At 60.8% G+C, this 19,475-nt stretch overlaps 2 protein-coding genes across 6 annotated transcripts; both read right to left on the reverse strand.

The window, feature by feature from the left end:
- Positions 1-157: 157 nt before the first annotated feature.
- DHODH (dihydroorotate dehydrogenase (quinone)) lies at positions 158-9,123 on the reverse strand. 5 transcript variants are annotated; one of them, XM_072873043.1, is made up of 13 exons: positions 9,010-9,065; positions 8,489-8,692; positions 7,913-8,112; positions 7,631-7,713; positions 6,781-6,968; positions 6,183-6,296; positions 5,673-5,826; positions 5,440-5,599; positions 5,119-5,286; positions 1,736-1,797; positions 1,463-1,564; positions 1,140-1,214; positions 158-949 (listed from the first exon to the last, which is right to left on the reverse strand). In XM_072873043.1, the coding sequence occupies exons 1-13, from the start codon at positions 9,025-9,027 to the stop codon at positions 186-188; spliced, it is 2,292 nt and encodes a 763-aa protein (XP_072729144.1). In that variant the 5' UTR covers positions 9,028-9,065; the 3' UTR covers positions 158-185. The 5 variants fall into 5 exon arrangements, 4 of the variants coding, with proteins under 4 accessions (XP_072729144.1, XP_072729146.1, XP_072729145.1 ...); XM_072873045.1 differs by lacking the exon at positions 8,489-8,692 and having other exon boundaries at positions 9,010-9,123; XM_072873044.1 differs by lacking the exon at positions 5,440-5,599 and having other exon boundaries at positions 5,119-5,293.
- Positions 9,124-10,417: 1,294 nt separating this feature from the next.
- IST1 (IST1 factor associated with ESCRT-III) lies at positions 10,418-19,351 on the reverse strand. The gene is made up of 10 exons (XM_072871812.1): positions 19,211-19,351; positions 17,064-17,163; positions 16,198-16,378; positions 15,846-15,933; positions 15,474-15,557; positions 14,977-15,087; positions 14,387-14,593; positions 13,176-13,268; positions 11,918-11,963; positions 10,418-10,744 (listed from the first exon to the last, which is right to left on the reverse strand). The coding sequence occupies exons 2-10, from the start codon at positions 17,149-17,151 to the stop codon at positions 10,545-10,547; spliced, it is 1,098 nt and encodes a 365-aa protein (XP_072727913.1). The 5' UTR covers positions 17,152-17,163; positions 19,211-19,351; the 3' UTR covers positions 10,418-10,544.
- Positions 19,352-19,475: the final 124 nt, after the last annotated feature.

A 19,475-nucleotide genomic window follows, 5' to 3' on the forward strand; every position in this document is an offset into this window, starting at 1 on the left:
AGCCCTGCGAGGGCTCCACACAAGCCCCACGGGCCCCACCCCACCGAGGGCAGGCGCATGCACACGCTCACCCCCCGCATGGACACACACGTGCGCGGCCCCCCCGTGCTGCGCACAGACGGGCGGACAGACAGACAGAGCCTGCAGCTGGGTGTGGGGCAGTTTTATTCACACACGGCCCTGCCTCAGCCGGCCGCCACCGTCTCCTTGATCCAGGCCAGGACCCGCTGCACGTCCACGTAGACGCCATACTTGGAGGCCGTGCAGGTCTTGTCGTAGCTGAGGATGCCGGCCGCGTACCAGGTGTCGTCATCGGGGTCCTGCACGGCGAAGGCGCCGCCGGCATCCCCATAGCACGTATCTTCCCGCAGCTCGCTCATGCCCACACAAAAGGTGTCATTGCTGAGGATAGGCTGGACCCAGTAGGTCGCATTCCGTGCCCCGTAGTACTGCCTGCAGCTCTCGCCCTCGGCCACCGGCAGCATCACGTACTTCATCATGTCGGGAAAGGCAAAGGTGGCACCGCGGCCCCAGCCTGAGACGTAACCCACCCGCCCCGGGCGCACGTAGTCCTTCTGGGGCAGGCAGATGGGCATCACCTCCTCTCCGAGGAGCACCTTCCGCTTGAGCTTCAGCAGGGCCAGATCCACAGACTGCGGGTAGCCAGGGTGCAGCACCACGCGCTCGATGCCCAAGGCGGGCTGCTCCTTGCTGCCCAGGAAGAGCTGCAGCGTAGGGGCGATCTCCTCCGGCTTGGCGTTCTCACTGTGGTTCAGGTAGACGTTCCTGCCCGTGGTCAGCAGCCACTGGTCATCAATGAGCGTGGCCCCCGCGATGAGGTTGTGGCGGGTCACCAGCCGGGCCTGCCAAGGGAAGCTGCCCTTCCTGGCCAGCAGGCCCCCGATGATGCGCTGCATCTGCTTGGGGGGGTTCTTCGGCTTCCCGCACACTGCACAGGGCAGAGCAGGGCCCCAGTGAGCCCTCTGAGGCTGGCAGGTGCCGGATGCCTCCTGGCCCACAGCAGCCCCAGGGAGCGGCACCGAAGCTGGGGGCTGCGAGCGGCCCCTGGGCTGCCCAGACAGAGCGCTCACAGCCGCCCCCACCCCTCACAGCCCCAGCCCCTGCTGCTCTGCTCTCACCTGGCTCGCAGACGGGCACCTCCTTGCCAGCTTCAGCGCTCACCCACACGTGATCCTCGTCACACCTGTACGTGCCTTTGGGGGGAAACCAGAGTCAGCACCCCTGCCCTGCAGGGCAGGCGAAGGGCCCTGCGGCCAGCGAGGCGCAGAGTTACTTGTGCCTCCCCGGGGCTTGGGGGAGCGGGGGTAGCTACTTGTACCCCCCAGGAAGGCGGGGGGGGGGGGGGCGGCTACATCATCTGTCATTGGGGCAGCCCCATGGATCCCCTGGAGCTGGGGACAAGCCCCATCCCTGGGTGCTGTGCCCATGCCGCGTGCCTCACCATCACCAGAGCCGCGCAGCTGGTAGTACGGGTCGCAGCGGTACTTGATCAGGTGCTCCACGTAGCCGTGTTCAATCTCCGCAGGCTTTGCACAGCTCCACTCTGCAGGCAGAGGATGCTCAGCTGGCCCAGGGGACGCAGCCCAGGACATCGCCCCCTCCTCTGGTGGGCCCCTCCCCAGCCCTGTCTTCCCTGCCCCACGCCTGCTCCCTGCCAAGCTGCCCCTGGCTTCCTCCGAACCCCAGTGCTCCCACCCTTCACCCCGGAAGGTACCGGTGGCAGCTGCCGTCTCCAGCACGGTCCAGGCCAGGCCAGCAATCAGCAGCACTGCAGGTCTGCAGGGAAGAGCGGGCACACTCAGCAGAGCCCTCCTACGCCCCCGCTCCCCGTCCGTGGGCTCCACAGACCAACGCCCTGGCCAGGCTCATGCCCTGTGCCGAGGGCTCCCTCCCGGGAGGGCAGAGGGCCGACCCCGCACCCCTGGGGCTGCCCCTCGGACACAGCCTGGAGAAGTCGCCTGGGCCAGACCTGGCCCCTGCTGCTGCGGAGGACGAGGCTGCAGCGTTGGGACCCGGAGCGCTTCCAGGCCCGGCATGGGTCCTGCCACAGCAGGGCCAGGTCCTCAGCCAGGCAAGCGGGACAGACGCAGCGCCGAGCACGTGCAGGGACACATCAACGTCGCTCACCCCATGCTCATAGCTCCCTCTCCTCACAGCAGCCTCCTTCTGCAGGTCGACGCTGTTCAGGGCTCCCTCCTCATCCCTTTTATTGCCACCTCCCTCGCCCTGGTGCAGCCCCGTGTGCTCCAGACCTCCTGACCCTGCTGTACGCAGCCAACGCCTTTCCCAGCAGGAGCACAAAAAGCCCTACCTGGCTCACGGCCGGCCTGGCAGAGGCTCCCGGGAAGCCCGCCAAGCCCCCACGGGAAGCCAGCGTGCCAAGAGTTTCCGGGATTTTGCAGCTACAAATATGCGGGGAGGGATTTGGCCGCAGACGCTGGTGCCCTGGTGCCCTGACACCAGCCGAGGTTCACAGAAAGCAGAGCCAGCCCCTGCACCCGGCAAAACTGCCCTGTGCCACCACCTAGAACAGGCCCTGTGGGGACTCCCAGCAGCCGCCCCAGTGCCGGCAGGTGAAGCCGGGGCACAGGAGCCGCGCGCCATCCCGTCCTGCGCCCGGCTCTGCCCACAGCCGGGGCGCACCCTGCCAGCCGCCCCGCAAAGCTGGGGCGCAGTGGGGCTCGGCCCCGCCAGCGCCCCGGGCAGCACCAGCCCGGCTGGCCGAGGGGTGCGGCACGTCCCACGCCAGCTCGCTGCAGGCTCCAAGGGACGACGGCCAAGCCGACCTCTTCCCACAAGCACCCACCCCTTCCCGCGCAGCAGGCTCCAGCCCCACGTCCTGGCAGCCCCTGGCCCCGCGGGTGCAGGTTGTTTGTCAGCGCAGGCAAGGGCAGCCTTACGGGAACTCGCAGCAGCAATCGCTGGCCAGTGCCCAGCTGGATGTGGCCAGCAGCAAGGGCGTGGGGCAGAGCGCATCAGCCTGCTCCGATGAGCGGAGTCTGCTTCCAGCAGGAGCACAACCGAGGGGCAGCACGGAGAGGAGGGGACAGGCACCCACCCTCTTACCTATCCCAGCGCGTTGCTGTCGCAGCGAGGCCACCCCAAAACAGCCTGGAGCGTGTGGGGCCAGCCCCAGCCCTGAGCCATTGAAGCCTGGCCTGCCGGGGGTCTCACCGGTGCCCTTCCTGCCCCTGGGACGCTCCACTCCTTCAGGCTCAGGAGGGACATCTGCGCCCAGTGCCAGACACTCCAGAAGAGGGCTTTCCCATCCTGCATGAGCTTCTTCCCATCTCGTGGGGCACCTGTCCCTCTAAATAACGCAGGGCTTGAGATCTCTGGCCCAGCACCAGTCATACTCGTGCAACCATGCTTGAAACACAGAAGGCCAGAGTGCAGCACAGGACACACCAGGGCCTGGCAGCTCCGTTCCACGAGCCACACCACCACTTCAAAAGGTGCTGCGGCATCTGATGATAGCAGGCTCAGATAGCACTGTCCCACTGCAGCAGGCTCGTCCCTCCGCAGGAGACTGCCGTGCCCTGGCAGGGGGGAAAAAGCAACTCGCGACTGTGCCTTGGTGCCCGCTCAGCAGCCTGAAGGTTAGCTCGGGCAAAGGGACTGCCCGCAGGAGGCGGGGGAGCCGTCCCAGCCTGCCCGTGCGTGGGGCACGGATCGCAGCCCACGCACCAGGCTACGCAGGGCAGGGCCGTGCTCGAGGCCAGCGTTGCCAGTGACTGCCGTGGCACTGCAAGGCACTGAATGCCTCCAAGCCACAGTCACGAATCAGCTGCAGAGCACAGACCAGAGTGCCTTGGGACAAGGTGAAGCTCAAGCTGACGCTCCCACAGGCACGACGGCCATCTTCAGACTGGGAGAGCAAGCACCTCCCAGGCCCTCTCCAGAGAAAGCACGTCAAAACCTTGGCCAATGGACCAGGTCACATCCCTGTCGGAGCAGCAATAAGCACCACCTGCCCGAAGCAGAGACTCTAGGAAAGGCAGAGGCCGGTGCAAAGGGCTGCGGAAGCAGGAGAGCAGGCAGGTGACACTGCTGTCAGTGCCCTGACGTGAACCAAGGGCACTGACAGCAGGACCAGCAGTCCTGCTCCTCCTGTAAACAGGTTTGGTGAAGTGCTGTGATGCAATCCTGCTCTGCAGGGTGGATTGCGACAGGCTGCAGAGGGAACACTGTGTCCAGGTCAAGCTGTGTTGCTCAAGAAAGACCTGAGACGACTGCAGGGAGTCCAGGGTAAAGCAGCAGTCAACGCCGGAGGCCCCGAAGACAAAACCAACAGCCTCCAGGAGCATGAACAAACAGGGCTTTTCCACAACAAGTGACAGGCCATAACCGCAGCTGTCTCCAAACACCTACATACTGGCAGCAAAGGGAAGAAACAGCGCCCAGCACCTCCCAAGGGCCCAGCCTCAGGCAGAGGTGTCTGCGAGGGAAGCCCTGGTGAGCTTTGCGTGGATTTGTCCCAGAGCCTGGCTACCCTGTGGCTTCTACCACCAGGAAAAGAGGCACTGACCGTGAACACCACAAAGAGAGCTGACCCTGCTCGGCTGAGGAGAGCCGGGCTGCGTCCCTCTGACCCAAGGGGTGTCCCCAGAGCAGCACACAGGACCAGGTGAGCCAAACGTTTATTGACACTCGGGCAGGACCCAGGGCCTGCCGGTTTGTTACAGGACTGCGTGCGGAGAGGGGAGGAGGGCAGGGAGGGCAGACCCTCTGGCAGAGGCGGCGGTGCAGCAGCAACAAGCGCCAGCCAGAGCGGGCAGCACGGGCTGCGGGGTCCCTGGCAGGAGGGACACCCAATACACTGCTTGGCCCACGGCTCTGGGCAGTATCACCAGGGAAGGTGTGCCCTCCACAGGGAAGCGCTGCAGCAGGAGGCAGGACACAGGACTGCCTACAGTCCGCAGGGCTGCCCCCTCAGCGGCCTTCCTCACTGCCCAGCAGAGCCTTACCCAGCACTGGTTTCTGCTGGAGAGCCCAAACCACGGGAAAGCCAAAATATGGCCCTGGAGAGCAGCACCGGCACGGAGGCCCCCTCCCCTGGTCCCCACCAGCGCAGCCCCAGCTTCACCTGTCACTGACCCTTCTCGGGCGCTGGGACCAGGACCTCGGCTCGGTCCCAGCCTGCCCAGCACTGGAAGCGTCAGACCTGTCCCTGCTCGGCCACGGCTCCTCCCGGCTAGACCTTGATTCTGCAGCGTGTCAGCACCGGTGGTCGGCTCCAACCGCCTCCATGACGTTCTTGAACCCCTGCTCCCTAACCAGGGACAGCGTGTGACGGCCAAGCCAGTCCGGCACCGCGGCTCGGCCCCGCGGTACCGCTGTTGGCGCACCGGCACGCGGCTGCCCAGAGCCACCCTGGGCCCAGGGGCTCCCTGGGGAGGTGCCGGGCCCCTCACTCACCTCAGCAGCTCCTCCAATTCCCGCTTCACTGCCCCCACCACCGGCGGCCCGTGGTACACGAGCGCCGTGTACATCTGCACAAGCGAGGCTCCCGCGCGGATCTTCTCCAGGGCATCACGCCCGCTGCTCACTCCCCCCACCCCGATGATGGGCACCCGGCCTGCGGGCAGGTGCGGGGTCAGGACAGCACGGGCGACGCCAGCGCACGCCCCCAAGCCCTGCTCTGCCCTTACCTCGGGTGAGGGAGTACATCTCCCTGATGGTCTGCGTGGAGAGCTCCCGCAGGGGCTTCCCGCTGAGGCCCCCAGGCTCTGTGCGCTGCCTGCTCCGGAGGCTGCTGGGGCGGCTCACGGTGGTGTTACTGACAATCAGCCCGTCCACACCTAGCTGAGGGGGGCAGCAGCGTGAGGACACAGCTGCCACGAGCAGCCCCCCCCGCTCTCATCCCCAGGCTGCCAGGCCAGGACTCCCCGGCAAGTGCCCCAGCAACACGCCCGGGGACAAAGCAGCTGCCCCTCACTGCCTGGACCATCCCCGAGGACCGGGTGACGCACGCAGGCCCTCGCGGACTCAAAGCTACCCAGGGCACCGTCCCTACAGCAGCCAGAGAGCTGCAGGTCCGCCTGTCCCTTCAGAGAGGTGACTTGCTGGGAGCACCACGGTCCTGCTCCCGTGCTGCGCGAGGCGAGGCAGGAGGCTCACCAGCCCAGCGCCTCACCGGCCTCCCCTTCCCACCTCCTCACCTCGCAGACGATGCTAGCGATGTCCTGCTTGTCCTGCGCGGTGAGGTCAGGGGCAATCTTCACCAGCACGGCTGGCTTGCGCTCGCAGGGCAGCACGTCCCTCTCCGCCAGCACCTGCAGGGGGACGTGCGGGGGCACAGAGCAGCGCGCGGTGGGGGAACGCTTCTTGCCCCCGACCGGGGAGACGCGTGCACCCACGGGCACGGGCAGCGCGGGGACGGGCCCCGCTCTCCCGACATGGCGCCGCCGACGAGACGGGCGCCCTACGGCACGGGGCCTGGGGCACACGACCCGCACAGGACCGCTGCGACTCCCGATGCCGTGGGGCGGGTGGCTCGCTGCCCCCTCGCAGGAGCAGAGCAGAGGGCAATGCCTCACTGCTCACACGCCCTTTGCTGAAGTACAGCGCCCCGGTGAACCCCGCGCCAGCAGCTGATCAGGGGCCATCCCGGTGGCTCTGCACACCGCTCCGGGGAGCCACCACGCTCCTCCCTGCGCTGGGGCAAACCCACTGGCTGGAGCGGAGCAGGCGCTGCCAGGGGGAGGGATGCACCCAGTGCTGCAGCTGTGGTCCGGGCTGGCTGTGAGGGTCACCCACCTTGGTCAGCAGGTCCCGCAGCTCGGCCTTGCCCTGCAGGTCCCGCAGCCCTGGGGTGTTGGGGCTGGACACGTTCACAACCAGGTAGTCAGCCAAAGGGCCCAGCGTCCGGACCCCAGCCACGTAGTCAGCTGCAGCATCGGTAGAGCTCTTGTTCTTGCCCAGGTTGACTCCAAGGGGCATCCCCGCTGGAACACAGACACGGCTGAACCAGGGCGGCAGGACCAACCGCCACCCAAGGGGCCGGAGCGCCTGGCACGGGAGGCCCCAGGACCAGCTAAAATCAAGACAGGGGTATGCAGCCCACATGTTTCACGGGGGTGACCCTGGGGCTGTCCTGCAGCCACAGCAGCATCGCCACCCCGGTCAGCACCTCCCAGCACCGCAGCCTCCAGCCTGGCCACCCAGTGGAGCCTGCCCTCGGAAACTGCCCAGCTCGGGCCCTACGGGCTTGGGCTCGTCTCAGCAGACACGTCCTGCCCAAAGCAGCGAGCGAAGCCTCTGCTGCAGAGAAAGTGGCAGGAGAAAGGCGCCTGGTCACAGTCACAAGGGAGAGAGGCTACAGCCCTAAGAGCGTTCCTGCTGTCCGAACGCGCCTCGCTCTGGGCGGCCCTGGTAGTCACCAAAGGGCCCAGCGTCCAGACCCCAGCCACGCAGTCGGCTGCAGCATCGGTAAGAGCTCTTGTTCTTGCCCAGGCTGACTCCAAGGGGCATCCCCGCTGGAGTCACCCCCGCTACCTCCCGTGCCTGGACACTGGCGTTACACACCATTCCTGGCCTACAGCTACCTGGGAGACCCCCAAACCCACCCTGCAGACCCCAAGAGCAAAGGCTTATAAGCTTGTCTCACCACCAGTGAGCCTGAGCTGGGTCTCCTGGCGGGCCCGCAGCCTGCGCTCCACTGCAAGGTGGCCATGGCTGTTGAATCCATATCTGCACCGGAACAGACAAGGTTCAGGGCCAGGCTGGCGTCCACAAGCCCTGAACAGGACACAGGAGAAACTCGAGGGAGACAGATGCTCTCTGCAGCTCTGCTCAGCACATCCACAGAGCCGGGACCACCCAAATAAGCGCCGTCCCTCTGGGCGGGCGGTCTGTGGGACACGGCAGGGCAGCCGCCCTCAGATCCCACCTGTTAATGACCGCCTCGTCCTCCACCAGCCGGAAGACCCTGGGTCTGGGGTTCCCCTCCTGGGGCTCGGGCGTTACAGTCCCTACTTCCACAAAGCCGAAACCCATCTTGTACAGCCCGTCCACAGCCTCGCCCTGCTTGTCGAAGCCAGCCGCCAGGCCCACCGGGTTGCAGAACCGCTGCCCGAGGACTCGCACCTCCTGCGGGGCAGGGGCTGGGTCACACGCTGGCAGCCGGGGGCCAGGAGGGCCGGAGCCCCCCGACACCAGGAGCCGCAGCCGGGGCCTCGCTCCAGCCCCCGCAGGAGCAGCCCCGGCCCCCTCCCCTCCATTCCCTCTGCCCCGCAGGGCGTCCCCATCGGGCGCCGGCCCCGGAGGGCCCACGGCTCCTGCCGGGGCCATCTCCTGCGCCCCGGGCGGCCCCAGGAGCCCTGCCGGGCAGCTCCGCTGGCTGGCGGAGCCCATCGCCCCCCCCACGGACCGCGACGGGCCCGGGCTCGCCCCGGGCCCCGCGGTCCCGTCCCGTCCCCCGCCCCCGGCATCCCCCCGCCCCGGCCCCCCCGCCGCGGAGCCGCACCAGCGCGGGGCCGTCGGGACGGGCGGATGGCAGCAGCCCGAAGGCGGCGGCGCGCAGGGCCAGGCCGTGGGCGGCCTCGGGGGGGAGCGCGCGGAGCGCGGGCATCACCGCCGCCGCGTAGAGCCGCTCGTCGCCCGCCGCCAGCGCCGAGCCCAGCAGCAGCCCGCAGCCGCCCAGCGCCGCCGCCAGCGCCCGCAGCCGCCCCTGCGCGAGGGGGTCAGCAGCGCACCGGCATCGGCACCCCGCAAGGGCACCGGCACCCCATCCCGCCCCGGCACCCCATTCCGCCCGCACCCCGCCCTGGCACCGGCACCCCATCCCGCCTCGCCCACACCCCGCCCCTCCCGCACCGCACCCCGGCACCCCGCCCGCATCCCATCCGGGCACCGGCACCCCGTCCCCGCCCGCTCCAGCCCCAGCCGCCCCCGGCCAAGCCCGCCCCTCCTCGGGACCCCGCGGGCCCGGCCCGGCCCGCCCCAGCCCCGCTCCCCCCGCCGCCCCGGGGCCCGCCGGCCGCTCACGCGCAGCGGCGCCGCCATGGGCTCGGCCCGACACGCGGAGAGGCACTTCCGGGAGCCCGCCCCGGTGATTGGCGGAGGCCGGGCCCTCCCAGCCAATAGAGGCGCCGCAGGACTCGGGGCGCGCGGCCGGACCGCGGGACGCACGGCGGGGGCGGGGCCTGGAACGAGACCGCCCTGACCCCGCCCACGAGCGTGGCCCCGACAGGGACCCTGGCAGCGAGTCAGCCCCGGGGGGCACGGCCCCCCCCGAATCCCCCCCCCCCCGCCCGGCACGGGGCCACCCCCCGACCCCGACCCCCCGGCACGGGGCCACCCCCTCAAGCCCCCCCGGCACGGGGCCACCCCCCCTCAAGCCCCCCCCGGCACGGGGCCACCCTCCCCTCAAGCCCCCCCCCAGCCCCCCCGGCAGGCAGGGTCCCGTCGCTGCGCAACCCTCGAATAAAGGCACCCGCGGGCACCGCCGCTCGCCGGGCGGGACTTTATTAGGAACCAACCCACACGGCACAAACCCGCCACCAACTCCAAGGAAAAGTCCCGCGGAAGAGCTGCGCGCAGGCGCAGGCACGGGACGCAGCGCCCAGCCCCGCCTCCGGCCGCCCAGCCCGCCCACAGGCGCGGCACCGGCTGGCGCTCGGCCGGCGCGGACCTCCCGTGCCCCTGCCTGGGGAAACGCCGTTACCGCCGTCAGAGCCCCCCCCCCCCGACCTCAGCTCTCCGTACGCATTCGGTGCCCAGCGAGAGAGGCCCGTTCGGCCCAGGGCAGCCGGCACACGGCGCTGCCAGCCGCTGCCCGGCCAGCTCGGCTCCCAGCAGAGCACGCCGCTGAAGGGGAAAGCGTACAGCGCTGCCCTCCCGCGAACGGGGAACGGACCCCCCCAACCCCTCCCGAGAACGCAGCCGAGGCCACGGAGGGCTCCCCGACTCCAGCGGGAGCAGAAGAGGACGTCAGGCACGCTGCAACCAGAGACAGCTGGAGCCAGGGAGACGGTGGAAAGTGCCAGCACGCTGCACAGCCTGAAGGGCAAGGCCGCATCTCCTCCTGACCGTATCCCTGCCTCCACCCCAATTAGTCAGAAGTCTTACTGAAGGGACCTAATCACCCTTACCATACAGGCCATCGAGCAGAGAGGGGCAGCTGGTGGACAACACTGCCCTTGGGACCACCATGGAGAGGAGAAAGGCCGGTCACGTTTCAGCCTTCACCTCCCTTCTCTGTGGGAGGGAGCGCAGAGCCACCGCGGAGGCAGCCAGGAACGGCACCCGGAGTGTCATGCACGGCTTCCCTGCATAGCTACCCAGACTGACGGGGGCTGTTCCCTGCTCCAGTCTCACAAGATTCCCCACAGTTCACTTCCTGGAGCAACAAAGATTGGGAAAGCGGCAGCATTTGGTTTACGTACAGCAGGAAGAGAGCTCAAAAAGAAGAGCGTGTTCATTTGAGGTTAATACAGGAAACCATTTCAAGGGGAGTCTGGCTCAGAGAGAAGCTGTCACAGCTCCTGCCCCCTCACACTGGAGTTACAGCCCAGTCAGTTTTATGTTTTCTTCTTTAGCTCCTCAAATCTCCGAGAAAGATCATCAAAGTCAATGTCTTCAGAGGCAGAAGAGTTGGCGCCGGCAGATGCTGTTGGCAGCGTATCTGGCACGGATGGTAATTCAGGCAGCACAAAGTTATCAAAGGTATTAGAAGCTCCAGCTCTTGGTTTAGGAGAAGCTTCCGACTTGGGCCCGGGCCCTATTTAGAGTAAGAGAAAAATCATTTCACCTCACCATCACCACACTCTCACCAGGCCAGAGCCACACCAAAGGAAGGTTGCTCTACCAAAAAGGCAATACCAGGGTATTTTTCTGAACAGGACCGGTGGTCACGCACCTCCAACTGCAAGTAGACTCAATGGGGAAAACCACAAGGTTTCAGGTTTACATGGCTGCAAGGGGCTGCAGCCATGGCAGATCTAGACTGGTGACCCTATCCTGTGGCCGCACCAGACAGCAGGAGATCCACCTCCACTGCCCACGGCCAGCTGCAGGTGGGCTGGAGCTCCCACATGCCTATACTGGCTGGATTGCATCGTGGGGATTCAAAGTCCCAGTTCTCTCCATTCCAACACCTCCTAAAGACACATGCAGGTATCACGTGCTGTCACCCAGCTGTCAGACTGAAGCATACAGCCAGAGCCAGGGCACCCATAGGCCTCTTCTTCAGCGCACATCACCAGCACTCCCCAGAGGACTCCATTCGATAGTCAGAAATCCTTGCCGGAGCTGGCAACCGTCTACTTACTCTAAAACCCCTCTCCGCCCTTATCAAGTGCTAGAGATAACAAGTGCTTTCAAAACACGCAGAGCAAAATCACACTGTACAAGACAGGAGAATTTTGTTATGATCCAATTACAATGCATGAAGCATCTCATAAGCCTTTACACAGACGGACCAAGAGATAACAGCTATCTCTACTAGTCCTGCTCTGCTCTACGCAACCTCCACACCAACATTAATACAAACCTGTCTACCCTCTTAGTGCTTACTTCTCTCATTCTGTTGCTGCAGAACATTATTTACACCATGTAAAAATATATTATCACTTAGAGCTGTTGCTTTCTCATTTTAGCCTGCAACGCTCTATACTTGGTCTGATGAGACAGCTTCAGCTGGAGACCCAGTACCGACTCTGAAGTCAAACTCCAGTTCTTGAGTTTCCCAGTGGAAGTCTGGATCCTCCCTGTTTTAAGAGGATACTCTCCATTTCTGTCAGAGTCTTCTCCAAACTCAAATTCTGCTCTCAAGATGCGTCAAGTTCTACACAGTGTTCCCTACATGGAAAGGTTCCTCCCAGGGACACTGGGATCCCAAGCTAACCACAGCCCCTAACCACCCTAGGTTTCCCATATCTCTTGACATACTCACCAGCCACTGGCGCAGAAGCATCCTTGTCGGCATTAGGCTCATCAATCTGGAAGAGACTCTCAGTTACTACAGCTCTCTCTCCTACCAGGCACAGGATCACATAGGTGTGCAGGCACTGCTCACGGGCAACAGCAGCCACACCCATGCAGAGCAATGCATACCCCCCCTCCCGAAGAAGGCAGACAGCCTGGCTGCCAGCACACTCAGAAGAATCTGCCTCTCTTCCCAGGAAAAGGAGGCAGGGCTTTGACTTTCCTCTCCCACCCTGTCAATCAAAGCAGCTTCACTGGACATATTCTGGAACTGGATAAACAGGGCATATCCACTAGCAGGTCTAAAATATTTATCAAGGACATAAGTGGGAGAAGACTGCCCTCTTCACCCACCTAATCAGGGCTACTGCTCCCTTTCTTTCATAAACAATAGACAGGTCCTTGTAACCAGCGGCAAGGTACAAAATGACCCCATCCCAGGTCTTGGTCCAGTTGGGACAAAGGCCCACGGCATGGTCAGTTGTGCTGGTGTAACTCCTCATTCCGCGGGCTGCGGTCAGTGCCATCTATCTCTACCCAGCTAACAACTGCTGCATCTGTGCCAGCATCTCCTGGACTCAAAGGCTGCTGTGCGGTTAGTACAAGGTGTTAGCACACACTGGTGCGTGGCTACGCTCATCCCTACTCAGGGTACTGCAAAAACAAGCAGCACGTCACTGAAAGCAAAATGAGAGGCATGATCATGAACTGCAGCAACAAAAACATAGACAAGCATAGAAAGAGAAGATGCCAGCCTATCCTTCGTTATCCCCAGGGACGGAGAGAAGTCTGGGAAAGGAAGAGTGTTTAAACATACATCGTCTGGGTCAGCCAAAATTTTCATCCAGGCTAACTATGAACTAGTTCAAAAGCCATAATTAAACAGACTGAAGGTGATAAACCCTTCACATTGCAAAAAACCAGAATTTGTGGACTCTACTTATTAACTGTTTATCGTCATTTTAACAGTGCAGTAAAATAGATCTTGGCTTTCCTTTGCAGCCAAAACTCAGGGCTGAACGAGGAACTTCTCCTCAAAAGTCATTCTCCCATCACATGCACTCAGTGATTCACCACACCCATAAGCAATGCCAAGCACCACCCCAAAAGCTCCAAAGGTTGACAGCAATGTGCTTCACAAACATTTGCCTTTTCCGTGGCTACCACTGCACTCTTTTTGAAGGTCCCTCTGCTGCCTACAATGGTGATTCAGCTCAGGCACTTACAGACTCATATGTTGGTGGGGTTGCCGGAATTGGAGGTGGATGGATGTTGGTGAAAGGCTGGTAGGTCCCCACTGGTAGGCCACTGAAGTTCTCCTGTACAGAGAGATTACAGTCATACACTGGACTACTCACCTGGGAGAGCAACCATGGAACACAATACACCTACAGCTGCTACGGGAGTCAGAGAAAGTAGTACTCTAAGATAAATGCAAGCAAGTATCCAACCTGATACAGTTTATACTTACTAGGAAAAGATTCTCAAGTATTAAGTCAGATATAGTCACCTGGAGCAACCAGACCCAGCTAACAGGACTGTGGGTTATTCTAAAGAACCAGCATGACTAAACACATCATCTTTCAAGGCATTAGAAGTACCAGGACAAAAAGGGTAACACCCCACCTTAGGCACACCTGAGCCATTTCTCCCGAGTGCAGTATCACAGCACAGGAAGGAGGTCTCTGGCTCACTCGAGGCTTTGTATTACCCTTACTTGTAACACAACAGTGCCTCAAAGTCCTAGACCTGGCACAAGTCCTCAGCATATTTATGCCTGGGCCTTCAGCCTGCTGATGATACTTGGCCCAGATTTTCCACAAAAAACACTGCAGCATTGCTGGGACCACATTAAGACTCCAAAGCCATCCCACTGTTCTGCCACTCTCCAGTCTATACAGACATCCTGTAAATGACTGAATTCGGAGAACAGAGCTCTTTTCAGCTCCCACCTTCCACCCTCGCAACAAATCATCTCCAACAGCCGTTGGCCTGGTCCCCTCCCCTTGCAGGTCTGAAGGCAGGGCACTTCCGCATTTGTCTGTGCTGTTCCCACCCCACAAAACTCACCTGATTTCCTTGACTGAATCTTGGCACACTACCAGCCTACCAACTTCAAAGTGCAGCTCCAACCCCTGGTCAAAAGCCTGACAGTCAGAAGACTGCCTCAGGAGTTAAGTCTGGACTCCTCTGTTCCCTGAAGGCAGAGAAGGCTGGCTGGAGAACAGGGGTAGGAACCTCCACAGTCAAGAAGCAACATGAAGCTTCAGCTGCACTGCTAACAATCTCCATCCCATGCAGTCTCACAGCAACACAATGGCCTTCTGACACATCAAGCTATCGGGTCCAGACACTTCCCAATCAGCGGGCACAGGGCTAAGCACCACAGCTGGAGTCTTCCACAGAAAAAGGGAATGCTCAAAGCAAAGGCACTTACCGGTCCCTTTGGAGGTGGATAGGAGAAGGGCGGATTTGGTGTTGGCATGGGCATAGGCATCATTACTGGCATGGGTACTATTCCATCATGACCAAGCAGCGGGGCTGTAAATCCACCACCTCCTCCCCCTCCATGGCCACCCTTCTTCACATCATCTGTGAATCCCACATCAATCAGATCTGCCTCTCCGCCTGCAGGGGCTTCAGCCTGGAGAGGGTGGAAGAATTCTGCTCACCAACACATCTCTATTCTGATCACAGCCCTCCGAACAGCATTAGATGCAGCTTTTGCCACTGGACAAGATGGGACAACACAACAAGGACAGAACAGACAGCAGCCACACAGTGATATTAATGGGAATCAGAAAGGGAACCAGACTACAGCATGACTACAGCCACATGCTGTAGGGCTGCAGGAAGGAGCAGGGTTCATGCTATGCTGGGGCCATCTAGAAGATACTAAAGCACAATTACCACCGAGTTCACTGCAATGCCACATCCCTGTGCTCTGAAAGCCCGCACAGCACTAACGGGACATTTCAGCCACTGGAACGTGGAAGGGAGCTCCAGACTTGCCGGTGCCTCACTCACCATCACCACCGAATCAGGCTCATAGGGCACATTGTAGTTCTTGGCAATCTCGATGAGGTACCTCTCCACCAGAATCTTGGGTGGTGCCTCCACGCTCAGCTTGTGCATCAGCTGGAACACAAGGGCGCAGAGACACTCAGCGGGACTGGGACAGCGCAGCACAGCGAAGCTCTAACCCAGCCAGGGCCGCCTGCTGCAGGAAGCACAGTGCAGCCTTGGGGAGGCCTTTCCTCTCCCAGTATGGCACTGCTGCAGAGGAGGCTGCTAGCAACCACAGGCCAGCGCTCCAGGTGCTCTGCTCCTCTCCATCCACAGCCAGCACAGCAGGGCTGCACCTGCCAGGGACCCCAGCACTATGCTCCCATGGGGGCAGGCACCCAGCAGCACAGCTGGCCCACCCTACTCCACAGTGAGCCACAGGCATCAGCCACTGGCCACAGCAGGCATGTCTGTTCTGTCAGCTCCAGCTGGCTGCAGCTGTTCCACCAGTTCATTACCCTGTCATTGACTGTCCCAATCTGGTTCGTCCGGCACAGCTTCCCATACTCCTTGCTGTACTTGGCACACAGCTGGTCAGCAACCTGCAGCAGGAGAGAAACTCTGGGAACGTGCACACCCTTGCTTTCCCCCACCACATACTGCACATGTGCTGTAGCCTCTACAGCTGCCCGCCTCCCCGCCCAGGCCATCCTCATTTCTGCCACTGAGTACCCCAGCTGAGCAGCCCTGGACACCTATACTGGGGTCTCCATCTGCAAAGCCCATAAAAACATGTCCCCTGACTTAATGACACAGAGTCCCGGACAAAGGCTACCACCAGCATCACCCCCACCCTGCATGTGTAACACCCCTCAAACAACCCTACTCACAATCTTCAACTCAGCCACTTCCGACTGGAGTCGTGGTGCAGCCCAAATCAGCGTAGATACTGCTTCTGCCAGGCCAGAGTCCAGCTCCCTAAGAACAACAGAAGACAATCCTATCTCCACACCAAGCTCCTAGTCTTTGCTGCCCTCAATCTGCTTAGCCTGAAAGTCCCCATCCTCCATGCTGGGCTCCAGAGTCTTCCCTGCCTGGGGAAGAAAAGGTCTCTGGAGACCCTAGGACACTGAGACAAACAGGTGCCCTCCTGTATCCCAGGTCTGCCCCCAGCAGTACCCCTCCCTGAGTCCAGGGGGCCTGGACCCTCTCCCACAGCATACCCTCTAGGCCAGAGCTTACTTCATGGACTGAATCAAGCCAAAGCGGGCTAGCAGCAGATCGCAGTACAGCTCCAGGATCTCCATGGCCTCCACAAGGTAATCTTCACGGATGATGTGCTCCACACGAATCCTGGCACGCTCATCTTTTCCAGCTGCCAGATAATCTGCAATCTCCTTCCTTGCCTTCTGGGCCAACTCAGCTACAGCACATATCCCCAAGGCCAGTCACTGTGCTGGCAGGGACTGCTGCCTCCGTACCCACCCACAGTCCCCACCACACACAAAGCCATCATGAGCTTCTCTCTCCTTCATTGAGCCTCTGCAGTGCAAGACACTGAGCTGTGGCTTGGTGGAGCCCTTGTGTCTAGGTCCTAGCACACTAACTCACCGGAGAAAGGACAGTGGGCTTTCAGTTGCTAGAAACACTCCTACATCTTCAACTTCCCTGCAAAGTCAATCAGAACCATGGATCTTATCTGTGTCGGGGCGGGGCAGGGCAGCACAGGACAGCACAGGTGGGGAGAGCCTCCCACAGCACCCAGGAAGTTCCACTATGCTGTGGGCACAGCAGGCCCAGGGAAGGCCCCTCGGGGCAAACCGGTATGTCCCTCCACACATGGCCCACGGCTACCACCCCACGCACCCCATAAATTGCAGTCCGACACCTGCCAGGAAGGTGGACAGAGGCCACGTTGTGGCCAGCCTACTCCTCTGGGTACTCTCACACAGGGGCAGACTGCAAGGCCTGGGAGGTCCAGCAAGGAAGAGCAAAAGGCTACTCCATACTCGGCCCATGAGAGTACCCTGACTCCAGGAAAATCTTCTCCTCAAGTCTCCTGAGCCCCAAAAGCATCCTGGGTCACACCCGCCCCCTCAAATACTCACTCTTCTTTTTCTCCAGCAGTTTGAGGCGATTGATGACGAGGCGCAGGTTGACTCGCAAGCGCTCAGCCTTGAACCCAGAGCCCAACATGATAAACACTTTCTGTGGGAGAAGAAGGGAAGGTCGTTGGAACCAGGAGCTGTTGGTCGCGCCAGAAAGACACCAGTCACCGTTTTACTTGGAGAAAAAGAAAAAACTATTTCTCCAAACAAACAGGTACAGGCCTGCTATTCCTGAATCCGGTTCTTTACAAATGACTGGACCTACAGCACTCATCATTCCCTTTCCCACTTTACAACCCTGCACCTAACCAAGGCCAATAGGGAATAGAAACCTCCTGGATATTCCCATTCTGACAGACTGAATCTCGACCCCAGAAACAGATGTTAGATGATATAAAACTGTGACTACTCCATAAATAGCAACACGGTTAGAAAGCGTACCCTAAAACAAGAAGTTAAAGGCCTGGGTCTATTTGAGCTAGACAAGTGATGCTAGCCACTGATGTGAATACCACAGGACAGTAAAGTTTTAAGAATGTTAGACCGATATCTACCAGCAGTGGTCTAGGAAAATGTGATTGTGCCTCAGTTCAGTAAGCTGAGCTTACTGAGATGGTATTTTGAGGTTCCATTCAGCCCCAGATTTCTAAGGAGCCCAAGTGGGAAAACCCTTCAGATTTCACAATAAACGGCATAGCTGCCAGAAGCAATGCTTTCATTCCCTTACTTCGAAAGGTAAGGGAAGTAAACCAACGCCTCAAGATGCCATCTGCGACAGCTATCACACAGTCAAATCCTCTCTGTGTTATTCATTGACAAAACCACATTTTTAAAGAAACATTAAAATCAACTGCAAGAACCAAGCCAACCTCTGTCCTATTAATACGCAAGTTGTACAACAGCTGTATGATTAAGCCAAGGACTGTACAAACTAAGGTTGGAACCGTCCTGTCATCAGAAGGAAAAAGTTGCCATTCGATATTCCCCACACTCTTCCTGCTTACTGAACACGTGCTCTGGCACTTCTCCACTCTCTCATGACCCAGTTCAACTCATTAGTCCTACAGAAAACTAACCCAGAAGACACTTTATTACAGCATTTGGTTATGCCAAGAACTGTTCATCAAAAAATCCTTCCTTAAGAGCTATCACATAGAAAGACCTTGGCTTGTACCTGAAGGGCACACTGGAGCAGACTTTTGGATAGTGATAGCATTTTGTGTATAACTAGTGGCTTACATAAGATTTATTACTATCTAGAGTATATCTAGTTTATTTAGCTGATGTGTGAATTATTTATTCACACATCAATAGTTATGTCAATGATGCACAGAACCAACTAAGCTCAAAAATCATTGCTACAGAAATATGTATGATATAACTCTGATGCCATAAAGAGCAAGTTTTGCCCTTCTCTAACTGGAACATACTCCTACAACATTAACATAACTCTATAGTGCTGCAAGAAACAGTCTCAGCACGAGTTGCAATGTCTCGTAAAAGCACCTATTAAATAACTATTCTGATTAACAACCTGTTTTAACAGATAGTTCGAAATACAGCCATTCAGTAGCAGCCAGCTCACCGGCCATTCTTTTGCAACCATCCTGCTGTCACTCTAAGAAGTTTTGTTGCCCCCGCTCCCCCGCATGAGGCTCTCGGCCACGCTGCCGCAGAAAGGCCGATCCAACTCCTCCCTCCCTGCACCTCGCCTTCCCATCCCTTCCTGCAGACGGGCTGCTACTGCGACCACACCGAAACCAACCTGTCCCGGCAGAGCAATCAGCCCGTCGTTAGGGCGGTTCCCGGGCGCGTTACTCGGCTGCCGAGACTCGCCGCGTAGCCGCCCAAAGGCCAGGGCTGGTTCAGAGAAGCGCGGAGGAGACCCCGGGTTAGCTTTACCGGCGCAGCTGCACCCTGACGGAGCCGAGCGGAGATCCCTCTGCCTCCCCGCTGCCGTCCCCAGCGAGGTGGCCCCGAGGGAGCGTCCCACAGCGCGGGCGGGGCAGGCCCCGGGCCCGCCCTCAGCCCCGCCAGCGGGCACTCGGGGCAAGGCATCCCCCTCACTACCGGCACCTTCTCAGCCACCGAGCGCGCCCCGTCGCCCCGAGGTCGGCCGCCGCCGCCACAGCCACAGCCCCACTCACCGGCCGCCGCTCCGCGCAGACTGCAGGCACCCAAAATGGCGGGCACCCCACCGCAGCACCTCACCGCGTGCGGAGGGATCCACGGAGCCGGCACTCCCCGCTCCTTACCCGAGGCACGACCGAGCTGCTGCGGCAGCTACGGCGGCGAGGCCGCAGGACGTGCAGCCGGACCGACGCGGCGGCGTCCCGGGAAAGAAGCGGCAGTGGCGCGAGGAGCGCGGCGCTGAGGGACTAAATGACCCAGCGGAGGGATCCGCTGCGCGAG

Source organism: Ciconia boyciana, chromosome 9, assembly GCF_034638445.1.
Source record: "Ciconia boyciana chromosome 9, ASM3463844v1, whole genome shotgun sequence".
Classification (NCBI taxonomy): Eukaryota; Metazoa; Chordata; class Aves; order Ciconiiformes; family Ciconiidae; genus Ciconia; species Ciconia boyciana.